Source organism: Ziziphus jujuba, chromosome 8, assembly GCF_031755915.1.
Source record: "Ziziphus jujuba cultivar Dongzao chromosome 8, ASM3175591v1".
Lineage (NCBI taxonomy): Eukaryota > Viridiplantae > Streptophyta > Magnoliopsida > Rosales > Rhamnaceae > Ziziphus > Ziziphus jujuba.
This window is the reverse complement of record NC_083386.1, coordinates 9313544-9327235: the sequence shown is the minus strand read 5'-3', so window position 1 is coordinate 9327235 and position 13692 is coordinate 9313544. Positions and strand designations below refer to the sequence as shown.

Sequence of the window (13692 nt, the reverse complement as noted above, 5' to 3'; positions counted from 1 at the left end):
TCGGCCTGAGAACATCGAAGCCCATGTTATTAAAAAAAATTGAAGCAAACCGAAAGTATTAGGAAATGACCAAAATTTCCTTATAAAGTATCAAAATGACAACTTTACCATGGACACTGTAAACTGCTAAATCGCAAACTCTAAAAACGTCTTAAGGCATGAACCGCCGACTTCCACAGCTGCTGCTGAGTTCTTCAACACCAACTCTCAGTCCGTATCTCTCTGTCTCTGTGGTTGGCTATGGCGAAAGGAGACGATGCAGTGAGGAGGAAGAAAAATAAGTCACTACGAAAGAAGATGAACGGCCAGAAAGATTCTTCCTCGGCAGTTTCTGCACGTGTTGCGGCCATTATAGCCGCCAAGAAGCGTCGCATGTCTGGTAAACGCAGAAAATGCCAGGTAATTATCTCTCTCTCTCTCTCTCTATATATATATATATATATTTCTGGTCTGTTTACTTTTATTCAGAGCTTTGTGATGTTGATGTGAAATTGTGGTGCCTGTTCTTGTACTTTGTTTATGAAAGTTTTACAATGTTTTGGTGATCTATTTGCCATATGAACCTGAGTTCATGGAAAGTTGATTAAAAAGAAAAAAAAAAAAATCAGAACTCTTGGTGTTGATTTCACAGTTTCAATTGACGATGTTGGTGTGGCTTCCTAATTAGTTGCCTTTTTGTTATTACATGATATGCGACACTGACTATGTATAGTTTCTATTTAATCTCGTTTATATGGTCAAACCATTTACAATGAATTGCTTATTTTGTTTTCAACTTCAATTTTTTTTGGTCTATCATGGCAATGTAGGGAATGTGTTTTAGCCTTCCTACCCCTGATGATCCCTTCAATGATAGGAACGGTCAAAAAGATCCCAAAACAAAGATAGTCAAGAAAGTCAAGCCTTCTCAAAGGGATGAAATTGTGTTTACGAAGGGAAAAGAATCGTTTGGTAAACGTGATGCAAAGGTAGATGATTTAAACTTGAAAGTTGACAAGGTTTCAAGTTTCAAGAATGAGAAGAAGAATGCAGGGCGGCTTAGCCTATTAGAGCCTGGAAGAACAAAGACCGAGGTGAATCGAAAGGGTGGTGTCGATGGTTTGCAAGGGCAGGCCTATGAAAACTTAGGTTGTCCATCAAAGTATCTGATTATGTGCTTGAATGAGATAGAAAGTGCATTGCGTTCTGATGGTACATACATTACTGAAGAGGATGAGCCTTTGTTTGCTAGTTCTTGGGGAAATGAATTTTGGAAATGTTATTCAGCTGGAAAGGATATGTTAGAGACAAGTGGAACTCCTTCTAGCGTAGAGCAAATCGCATGGATTGTCTGTAGTGCTGCTGATACTATTTCTAAAAAAGATGAAGAAGGTTTATCATGCATCAGCCCCTTTCTCTTGTTCCTTGTTCAATCCAAAGAAAAAGCTGCCAAGGTTTGTGTGATTGATCATTCTGGACATTTTCCGTTTCAAGAAATTGTTTTATGTAGTAAGTTCTACACAATTATGAATTGAATTTCATGGCATAGTTAGGTTGATCAAATATGCTAAAAGGTTTAGTACATACTGAATGCCAGTGACATCTTAAAAGGAGGGTTATAGATATGGAGTATATAGCATTGCTCTGGTTTTATTTCCCAGAGGGTGAAAACATTTGTTGTGTACTTTTGATTTTTCAATGCAGCAAAATAGATAGGAAAGTGTTCTTGTCTTTATCCTTATTAATTGAAATATTTTGATCAGGTACGCTCGGTGTGCAAAGCTTTGAAAATTCATGGTGTACATGCTGTTAGCATACATCCTGGTGCCTCCTTAGATCACCAGATTCAAGGGTAGATAAATGTTCTTGCACAATTGTTAAATTTTTAAGTTTCATATCCTTGGAGATGTTTAGTCTTCAGGGTTTGGTTGCATATCCTCTTGTTTGTCTTGGACTTCAATCTTCTTCCTTTTCTTACTAAAAAGCATTTTTTTTTTTTTTTTTTGGGACACCAACAGTTTGAAGAATTGTGAGCCTGAGGTTCTCATTGCAACACCTGGGAGGCTTTTGGAGCTTGTTTCTTTGAAGGCAATTGATATATCTGGGGTCTCCTTGCTGGTATATATTCTGTTTTTTGGTCTAGTTATTTTGTAATGTAATGTTTGTTTTGTTAAATCCTGATACCTTATGTGTCCTGTTTCAACTCTAAATATAAGGTATAGGTATAGCTACTTGTTTGATTCTTCACATTAATTTAATATTCCACACATGAAAAAAAAAAAAAAAAAAAAAGAAAGAAAAAAAAATCTCTCTTTCCTCTTCTTTTTACAATGAAAAACCTTTTTCTTGACCTACAGACCTTATGTCTTCTTGAATATTTGCTCTATTACATGTTGCTTTGCATTAGGCATTCATCCTAGCTGCCTACTTGGGAATCAAAACTAGGAAATACTTTTAGATGGGCCGTGCCCTTTGTCTGTCTGGCATCATTTGCACTTTGTAATACCATTTTCTATGTACTCTCTTTCCCTGCATTCATTAATTCTTATAAGTATACCTTCTTTTGGGTTTCATAATAAAGTAACTTCATAGCATTGCAACTTTTAAGATGCATCAATTGAAAGAAACTATTAGCAAAAATAAAATGAAATGGGTTTCATAATAAAGTAACTTCATAGCATTGCAACTTTTAAGATGCACCAATTGAAAGAAACTATTAGCAAAAATAAAATGAAATGGGTTTAAAAGAAATGTTTAGCATGGCTTATGATCAAAATCATGTTTTATAGCTCAATTTTCACGTTCCTGAAGTATAATTCAATATTTAAGCAGTATTATAATAAAGATCATGTATAGATTTTGAAATTGATTTCCAAAATCAATGCTTTTGACTAATATTTGTAGTTGCTTGTGAAAGTGGAAGCTCATTCTTCATAGCATAAAAAATGGTGATCTACCGCTCTGAAAGTCATACTTGTGAAATATGCAAAGGGATGTCAATTGCTTTTGTAGAAAGTTTAATGATCTACATTGACCTTTGGGCCTTTTGGTGATATCTTTTGAATATATGGGACATGATATCAGTTATTGTCCGATCCTCCTATTATAGAGTCTTTACCTTTGAAACATAAACTATATATCATATGAGGAGCTGTGAGTTCATTATGTTTCTTTTCTCCTACCTTGTTTTGGCAAGAATCATTGACATTCTCTTTTGTGATATATTTTCTTTTAACTCATCGTATCCTCACTAACAGGTCATTGATGGACTGGAATCTCAATATCAAATTGGTTACCTTGATACTATAAAAGACATATCACAGTTAGTATCAAGAAATGCCCATCACTTGGTTTTCAGTGATAGCTTTGGGTCTCCATGTGTCCCTGTGGTGCAAAATCTTCTTGTTGGACCACTTCATAGACTATCTCTAAACAACTGCATTACTAGTCAAAGTGCATGCATCTCCCATTAACACATGCAGTGCAAAAGAAGAACAGCTATCTAAGGTATGTAATCAATCCTAAAATACATTATATCTATTGGAGATTATTTGTGTAATAAGGTTTAACTCTCATGCCAAAAACATAGACCTCTCTTGAAGTTTGTGTAATTGGTCTCCATTTATAACATCAAATGTACAAGATTTGTTCAACTTTTCCATCCTAAAATATTAAAAGCAATTAATCTATAATGTAATCCTTAAAATGCTTAATATACCTTAAGGCATATCGACATCAAGGATTTGTCAAATTGGCAAGCTATAAGTTCAAGTTCCTTGAGAAGATTAGGTCTAGACTTCTCAAATGTCATAGAACATAGCCAAATGAACGTAGATAAGTAGAGACCTACAGTTACCATAATTGTACTACCTAAATAAATTGCCGAATTTGGGTTTGTGGTTTTCTATTTTTTGAGTTGGAACCTTCTTTTATCCGATTAAATTTTCTATATACTTTGGGATTAATAATAGCACAAGCATACAAGTTCAGTTATTCATTTGAATTTCAAGAATTGGGTGCCTTGTAGATGTAGGTATAAAGTAAAAACAATAGAAAACCTTATATTGCCGTGCAATAATTTCAACCATTTTGTGCAATGATATGGGTCATCAAAATGCAACATTCAAAGGTATAATTTTTCATTGTCTGTATTATATGCCGTTGTTTAGCTTTTATTGAGATAGGTTATTCCGAACGTTTGGATTGCAAGGTGAATGGTGCCTTAAGATAAGCTTGATCTGCTTGCTTGAGAACCAAGAAAAAGAACTCAAGATTAGTTACTTTTTGCTACCTTTTCTGTTAAAGATGGATGAATTAATGATGATTGTCAAAGGAAAAAATATTGTTGGTATCGTAAGCTTGATATTTCCATTCATTAATTATCTTGCTATTGAAATCTGCTTCTTCCTTGCATGTTTAATATTCTTCCCAATATACTCATTTTATCTCCATCACTTGTTCAGCGTGGAACCCGGTGACGTGACAAATTGTGCAGTCTCCATAATTCACATTGACCAAATTGGTACAACTGACTAGATTTTGTTCTTGCAATTGAAAGTTACATTCTTCTCCCAAGGATGGTCCTTTACACTGTTAATGGTGTGTTGCACAGCTTTTTAACTGAAGATGGTGCTGAGCTTGTTCAACTGTTGATTGAAATACTTTAAAATTATTGGCAAGCAATGCTTAAAGCCCAACGAACATGTCTCTTACTTATCTTACCGTAGAACCATGAAGTTTGAATTTTCTTGCATTATATTTTACTATCATTATTATTATTTTTAATTCCTATTGTTGTATGTGATGGAAAAAATTGGAAAGGGTACACCTGAAAATTTGTTAAATCTTGAAACATATATGGTCTAGTGTTTGACAATATAGAATAGAATCTTATATGCAGAAAGGAATGTGAAAAAAGGGTTTAAGAGCCTAAAACAAGTGGTGGAGATTCATATTTTGTTGTCAATGAAATCTTTGTCAGTATCCTTATTTTTCATCTGAAGTAGTTTTTATTTTATTTTATTTTATTTTTTATTTTTTAAATAAATCATTTTCTCTTCACTCTTGACAGGTGGAAAACAACTACAATGAGATACTACTTATAAACAACTTAAATTTATCGTTCAAGATTGATTTGTTTTTTCAAACACGTCAAGTTCAAGAAAACTATAAATGAGTCACTCTTGAAGCTAATTTTGAGTTGAATTCAAACCAATCTAGTCTATTTACAGCAGTCGGATAAAAAATATTAATATTTTCTTTCTCATTTTCCTTTCCTACTATCCAAACTTCTTTCTAGTTTTTATTCTCTTACCAAACATAGTATAAAAATGTTGTGTTTAATCAATGAGTCATCTTCCCATTTTTTCTAATATTATCATTTATCATTACTTTTGTTGAAACTGAAAAACGTGAAGAGTTATGGAATGAGTCTATTTAGCATTATTATTTTTTTGGCTACTTTCTTAGCATCTATTCAATAATTAACTACCTATAGAAAGGCTATGAATTTTGCGTAGAGTATGAGAGAATTATGAATTGCTTTCATGGGTTTTACCCAAAAGGAAAAGATTTGGGAACTTCTCACCAGCTAATGCTCATACCGTTCAGCTGTTCCATCATATATATATATATATATATATATTTAATTGTATATATTTTATTGAATATAAAGTCATCTAGAATACATATATATATACATATATATTTATATATATATATTCTCTATCGAATTACTATAACCGTATAAATGAACTGTCTTAAAGTTTTGGTGATAGTTTGTGATGCTGTCATTGTTGCTTCTTCTTGTTTTGTCGGCAGCTTTTCTATAATTCAGTAGCTTTAATATATCAAATAATTTTGCGTTCTCATCCCATATTGCTCATGTTATATTTATCCTATTTGTATGAAATTTTTTGGTTTATAGATATTTTAGAAATGTACAAATCCAAAATAAACTGGTTTAATATATTTTCCTATCTAATGGTTCATCCAATTTTGATTCAGTTGGTTTAGAACATCAAATGTTAACCGTTAGCATTTAGGGCCGAAACTTAATCAGCCCTCCATTCTACTTAGATATACGTGCAAAAATAAAAATAAAAATAAATAAATACGGTGTCAAATGGTTTTTAGTTTTTGTTTGCTTATGATAAATGTTAGATTGGTTGTCCTTAATAAAGTTTATTAAACATCTCAGTTAATTATAAAATTAAAAAAATACATATATATTTAATTAATATACTTTAAATTGTGTTATTTTTTTTCCTTCCTTTTAATTAAATATAATTTTAAATTGTGTTATTTTTTTTTTCCTTCCTTTTAATTTGTAGTTGTTTAATATATTTAATAAACTATAACCATTTTAATTAACATTTGATATAAATAAATTCCAAACAATTAGATAAAAAATAAAATTAAAAATTAAAAATTAAAAACTAACTATATACCAAATGATACTTAAAAACCTCTGCTTTAGATTTTACTTTTGTTAAAATTTCAAGTTTTGATACTATTAATTTGGCTGATGTACATTTTAAACATCTATAATCAATTTTTAATTAACTATAACTGGATACAAATGGATGAAATTTATAAAATATATATAGAATAAGAATATAAGGATACATATTATTTTATTCACCTTTGGAAAAAAAAATCAATATAGGCATTTTCCAAAATTCGTTAAAGATTGTGTAAAATTAATTTTTCGTTCGAAATTTTCTATCGTTTGCAAAACCTCCCGTAAGCATCATTATGATATGTCAGAATTTTTATGGATCACCTCCCTTTATTATTGAATCAATAGCTTATATATCTTAATTTATGATATGACAGTTTGACATGGAAAAGTATTAATAATTTAATTGCTCACAATCATACATATATATAAAGCATGGAATTCATGCATTGCTGCTTTCTGCAAATATTGGATACAGGTTCGCGGGAGTGAACCTTATTTATTTATTTATTATTATTATTGTTCATAACGAAACGGTGGGCCAATTTAATATTATTGATTAATTGGGAAGTAAAATATTAAGTAAAACAATTTAGATCTTTTGCTCGATGGACCGTTGCTTTCTTTAAAATAAATAAATGAGTTCTTTTTTTCCATGAGATCATCCAAAATATATTGGTGGTTAATGAGAGGCATACCAAGGTAGGTCCAATTATTCTACATTGGCCAGCTCAAATAGTCAATTGACATCTTGATCATGAGATCAGCTGGAAGCCCTTTGGTATAATATAAAATGAATTGTTTTTATTGTAACTATTTCTCACTTCATATTGGATAGCGACGTGGCATGATTATTCATATGACATTTTAATTAATGAATTTTAAATTTACGAAGTTAATAAGAAGTGTAATAACACTGAGCATTTGACATATCACTACGATTTTTTAATCAGACAAATAGTTGTGTGTATATAGGATTTCAATCTGTTTAAATATCTCATTTAACTCTAATAAAAAGACCTACTATATCTATTTTTAAAGGTTCAAAGTTTAAATTTTACGCCTTCAAAGTTTGATGATCTTGGATGAAATCTACCTCCTTTTTAATTTTCAATATATTATAATCCTTATAAAATATATATCTATATCTATATATATATATATATATGTATGTACAGTATAGGGGATGCCTAGAAAGGTTGTTAAGGTATAGATATATTGGTCTCCGAATATAAAATTTACTTCCTCCAAATTTCTTTTATGGTGAGGTAGAGTCTCATAAATTAATATACATTATTATTATTATTTTTTTATTTGTATCCTTCACCTTATCGGACTTTTTTTTTTTTTTTTGGGGTCAAATTTACACAGTCGAAAATAATTGTTTTTTTAATTGTAAAAAATAGTTGTTGTTAACTAAAAAAACTAAACAAATTGTAGTTATATTTATTTAATTGAAAACAGTGGGTCAAACATTAACACGTATTTTTATGTTTTTGACATGATTTAATACCCGTTTTGTCTTATATTATATATTACATTTAATTATTTTTAATTTTTTGTATATGTTTTACAGCCTAAAATCTTTTCTTTACTTATCTTGTACACGAAACAGGAATTTTGGAACCGACATCAATAATTTTTTTAAAAAAATTATTTATAATTTGAGTGCGTTCTAAATTTTATGTCAAAGTCCTAACAAATACGAAGATCGTTATACGTACTGAATTGAAAAAGAGAAACGTATATATGTATGTGTATATATATATATATATGGCTTGGTGCTGATGTCGGCTTGTTAAGCATTAAGCCGACTGAAGTTCCTTTTATAACCTTTTTTTGTCGGTATTATATTCAAATATTTATATAAGAAAAATGGTATGTCATTAATCAAAATAAAAAAGTAAAAAAGCTACTTCAGGAAAAAAAATAAAAAATAAAAAAGCTATGCGATGATTGGGGTTGGAGTAAAATCTATAGCAATTTAATAATTTAATTAATTACCATTAAATTATTTTTAATTTTAAAAAAATAAAAATATTAAATGCAATGAATTAATAATTATGATATTAGCAATTCATCTTCGTAATCAATGATTTAAAAATAGCATGATTGACGATCGATGTGGTGGCAAAACCTTGTTGCTCTTCTGGTCTGTCTTAGATGTTAGATGATTGCTCGGATGGGACCTTGTCCCCCTGCTTTTTGTTAGCCAGTTACTGTCGGACAAATTAGCTGCTGGTGGTGCAGCTTTGTAAGTTCCGTTTGAGACCCTCTTTTGTGCATAATACAGTTCAATGATTCACCAAATATATATATATTTGAATTATTTCATAACACTCCTTGTTACTTTTGTTTTTGGTCGGTTTCAGAGCCGTAAATATTTCGATTTGTATTTTGTTATTTTTTTTTAGCACCCGTAAAATGTTATATCTGTTTAATAAATTCAGTTTCTTATTTATTTTCTTTATCTTTATTCCTTTCGATTTACATTTGTTATATTGTTCCTTTCTAAACATTGGTGAACAGTAATCGTTCTGAATCTGAACAATAAATTCCAGGAGAAACATGAGAGGATGTCGGTCTAAGAGGTCTAGGAATAGAATGGAAAAATATTAGTAAAAGTAAATTTAAGTGTTTAAAGCTTTAGAAATTAAATTTTGAAAATGGATAGATTATTTAGATCTAATTCTTCTACTCGTTTTAGATTAAGTACTAGTTCTAGATCATTACCTAATGAAAACCAAATACCAAACATAATCAACGAAGAACATTATAGTTTTCCTTCTAATGAATCAATCAATCCCAACTGGAATATTCCTCCAGTTTCACCTAGTGAACTTTATCATCATAAAACTTGGTCTTTATCCTCATTTAAAAGTGAATCACATATTAAAACAGTTGAACAAGTTTATACAATCAACAAAGATCATGAAACCTGCCAACTAATCAATAAAGATTTACAAAGAATTAAAATCCAAGAATTAGAACAATAATTACACAAATTACAATTATAAAATGAAATTACAAATTTCAAATTAAAATCAGTTCACAACAGTGGACAGGTTAGTCAACCTCATTACAGTGATGAAGAAATATAATCACTTCAATCACCCACAGTCTCAGATCCCCAATTAAACACACTAAGTACACCCTTCAAATCTCATTGGAAACAATTAAATCAAGAAATGATGTCAGATAAAAATTATGATAAATTAATAAAATATAGACAATCACACACTAGAGAATAGAAAGAATATATTTGGCAAAGTTGGAAACAATTAATGTTACAACTTAAATTTGATATACAATTTTTTGATTTTCTCGAAAAATATTATTATCCATTAAAAGATTTAAAAACTTTAACAAAGGAAAAATGGATTAAATCAGATCAATCAACAGTTCTATCTAGTCACCCTCTAGTTGAAAAAATAATCATTCCCCATTTAAATAATCAAGTCATAGCTTCACCATTTAAAACTTTCACTCATGAAAGCAAATATTTAATTAATGAAATTAGAAAAGTCATTGAACAAAATAATTACACAAATCAAAGTATTATTACAGTAGGCAAACAACTAGATAAAATAGAAACCAAAATTGATAATGCCTCTAGAGAAGAAATTAAACCACAACCACTTATAAAATTTTCAGATATTATAAAAATTTCAACCCTTCTAAATAAAACAAATCAACTCAGTCAACTCTTAAAAGAACTACAATTAAAAACTTCATCTTCCAAAAATGAAGCCTCCTCTTCTGATCTTGCTACTATTAAAAATCAAAATTCATCTGATACAGAATCAAATCAATCTTCATTAGATAATCATCTTAATAGACTTAAAAATCAAAAACCACGATTTAATACCTTTAAACAATGGAATAATAAAACCTTACCTCCAGAATTTCAGGAATCAAATCCTAAAAATCAATTCTCTGTCAGTTCTGATAAATTATACGAATGGAATATAGATGATGTCTTAGTTTATTCCCAATCAATTGACCAACATTGGAAACACTTAAAAATATTTTTAGATATTGTCAAAAAACATGGTTTAATTGTTTCTGCTTCCAAATTAAAATTATTTCAAACCAAAATTCGATTCTTAGGTTTTAATATTTATCAATCCTAGATTACTCCAATCACTAGAGCCATCGAATTTGCTGATAAATTTTCTGATGAAATTTCCGATAAAAACCAATTACAGAGATTTTTAGGCTCATTAAATTACATTGCTGAATTCTATAGTAATTTAATAATCAAATGTAAACCTTTATTTGACAGATTAAAGTCAGAACCCCCACCTTGGTCTCCAGTGCATACTAAACTTATCCAAGAAATCAAAACACATGTTAAGACTCTTTCTTGTCTTGGTATTCCTTCACCTGATTCATTCAAAATTGTTCAAACTGATGCCTCTGAAATTGACTTTGGAGGGATTCTACTTCAACAAATCACACCTGATTCCCCAAAACAAATAGTCCATTTTCATTCTGGAACATGGACTTCTTCTCAAATCAATTATAGCACTATTAAAAAAGAAATTTTATCTTTAGTACTATGTATATCCAAATTTCAAGATGATTTACTTAATCAAAAATTTTTTGTACGTATTGATTGTCAAAGTGCTAAATATGTTTTAGAAAAAGATGTTCAAAATATTGCATCAAAACAGATTATTGCCCGATAGCAAGCTATATTAAGTATTTTTGATTTTGAAATTGCATACATCAAAGGTAATCAAAATTGCATTCCTGATTTCTTAACCCGTGAATTTCTGCAGGGAAAGGTTTCTCACCCGAGACCTAATCATGCCTCGCAAAAAGGGGTCATCTACCCCTCTTCCATCACATCTAAACCATCCCAAAACAGATCAAACCCAATCAACTCAAGATCAGACCTTAATTCCTACTGAATCTACCCACCTATCTCAACCTATTCCAATTAGCCAAATCAATTACCAAACTGCCTTAGTCAAACCTTATAATCCATATAGTTTGGTTCCAAGTCAATCATTCACCCTACTTACTCAAACTTCACCAAAATCATCTTCCTATTTTGATAGTGCTCGCAATCTTTTATTTTATGTTGAACCTTCACTTCGGAAGCTTCCCACTATTCCCCACATTATTAATCAATTCTTTGCTCATAATTTCCATTTTATTCCCAAATTACCCAACAAAAACCTCAAATATTATACCTCCATTCTCCAGCATACCCAATCAGTTACTATTACCCCTCTCCTTGATAAAAATGACAACCAAACCATTATTTCTCATAAATTTTGGATCCACAAAATCCTTACTCTTGAAGAATGGAATCAACCTTCCTATCAATCACAGAAAATCACTTACCCGGGTGATGTTAATATGATCCCTTATTTATACAACTATTATGATTATATTGATACTTGGGATTACATCTTTTTACACCAAAATGAATCATTTTCTCATTCTTGGTTTATCAGCTGGGATTCCAAATTCCCACGACATTTTCCCAGTTGGTTTTTTCACTAGTGGTATGATCATGGCCCAGCCAAAGAGCATCTCCCACCACAAATCCAACATTTAATCACCCACTTTTCTAAACATTATAAAATCACTTATCAAGAAAGTGGCTTTCCTATAAAATTTATTTTTATGTCCAAATACAAAGTATCTTGGATTTTCAAATGGCAGTACCACAGAGAACAAGATATTATTTACCATATCCACTCAATCAAATGGTGGGATAAATGGAACTCAACCCGTACTCATAAAATCGTTATGGATGAATTCCCTATCTCTCTCCCTAAGACTATCAAATCATCTTCCAGTCAGACTTCTGGAAAATCAACTCGATAAAAAAAGGACATGCTTGCACATATTCAAAAATTAATTGAAGAAATAGATCAATTATCAGATGATTCCGACACATCTCAACTAGCTCCCAATCAAAAAATATTCCTGGATCCTCCTCCCGATGGGCCGATTATCAAGATAGTCAAGATCCATATGATCTAGGATCTGACTAAAATCATGCAAACCAACATGATGGAAGGATACGTCATAATCAACATCAGGAATCTTTAACAGTGCAGAGTTACTTTCAGAATTCCACTTACAAAAGCAAATCACGGGGGGTACTATTCATAAATACTGTTCATGAACAGTAAAAGACACTGAAAAGCAAAATACTGTTCAAGATACTGTTTACCAAAAAAATCATTTCAATCAACAGGAACACCACTCATTCAACCAAGTCCTCCTTTGCCTATATACATAAGCCTCACCACCACATATTGAAGGAGTTGAATCAAGAGTTGAGAGTACAGTTGTTAATTGGTGTCTCATTTGATTACAAAGCACTCAAATATTTGATTATAAGTGATTATGAGAAGAAGAAGAGAAGAAGAAGAAGAGAAGGAAATCTACTAAGAAAACAACTCTACTCTCAACTCTTGATTCAACTCCCCTAATATGTGGTGGTGAGGCTCCTTTATATAGGCAAAGGAGGACTTGGTTGAATGGTGGGGCTCCTGTTGATCTCATGATTGTGTTGGTGAGCAGTATCTTTGAATAGACAAAGATATATTGCTGTTCACATCACATCCACACCTCCAGAATGGATCCATGGATGGGAGCCAGCAAGACACCTAATCACTTTTGAAAAATCAAAATATGCTACTAATCACCTCAGACAAGATCAAGAAGTCTGCAGATGCTCTAATCCTATTGCAAAACAGTTATGCCATTGGAGAACTGCTGTCTTTGGTGACAATTTTAATCTCCAAGGAATTAATCAAAAATATTTCTTAGCTAAAGAAAATCAATATACAAAATTATATATTCATACTAGTTTCAGATTTATCTGGAATGATGTCTTTGCCTCTTTCCACTATAAGACAATGTATCCAGACCTTGCTGCTATTTACCACAAGATGTTCAAAAAACACAGAATTATCAACACTGAAAACAATCAAGAATCAGAAGAAGACATAGAATTTGATCAAGACGAAGATGATGCCTACCAATTTGGCGATGAAGAAGCTTTCAATATCGACAACATAATGGAAGGCTGAATCATAATCAACATCAGGAATATCTGATAGTGCAGAGATACTTTCAGAATTCCACTCACAAAAGCATATCACGAGAGTTACTATTCAATCAATGTTTATGAACAGTAAAAAGCACCAAAAATCAAAATACTATTCAAAGATGATTTTGAACAATTAAGTTCGAAATTAAGGAATTAAAATTAGAAAATCATT

General features: G+C 30.9%; 1 protein-coding gene across 1 annotated transcript; it reads left to right on the top strand.

Moving 5' to 3' along the window:
- Positions 1–117: 117 nt before the first annotated feature.
- Positions 118–4975, top strand: LOC107413064 (ATP-dependent RNA helicase DBP3). The gene is given in 7 exon segments (XM_016020921.4): positions 118–399; positions 810–1433; positions 1743–1831; positions 1998–2097; positions 3237–3442; positions 3444–3486; positions 4443–4975. Coding segments are annotated over 7 exon segments (1236 nt in total). The 5' UTR covers positions 118–240; the 3' UTR covers positions 4458–4975.
- Positions 4976–13692: the final 8717 nt, after the last annotated feature.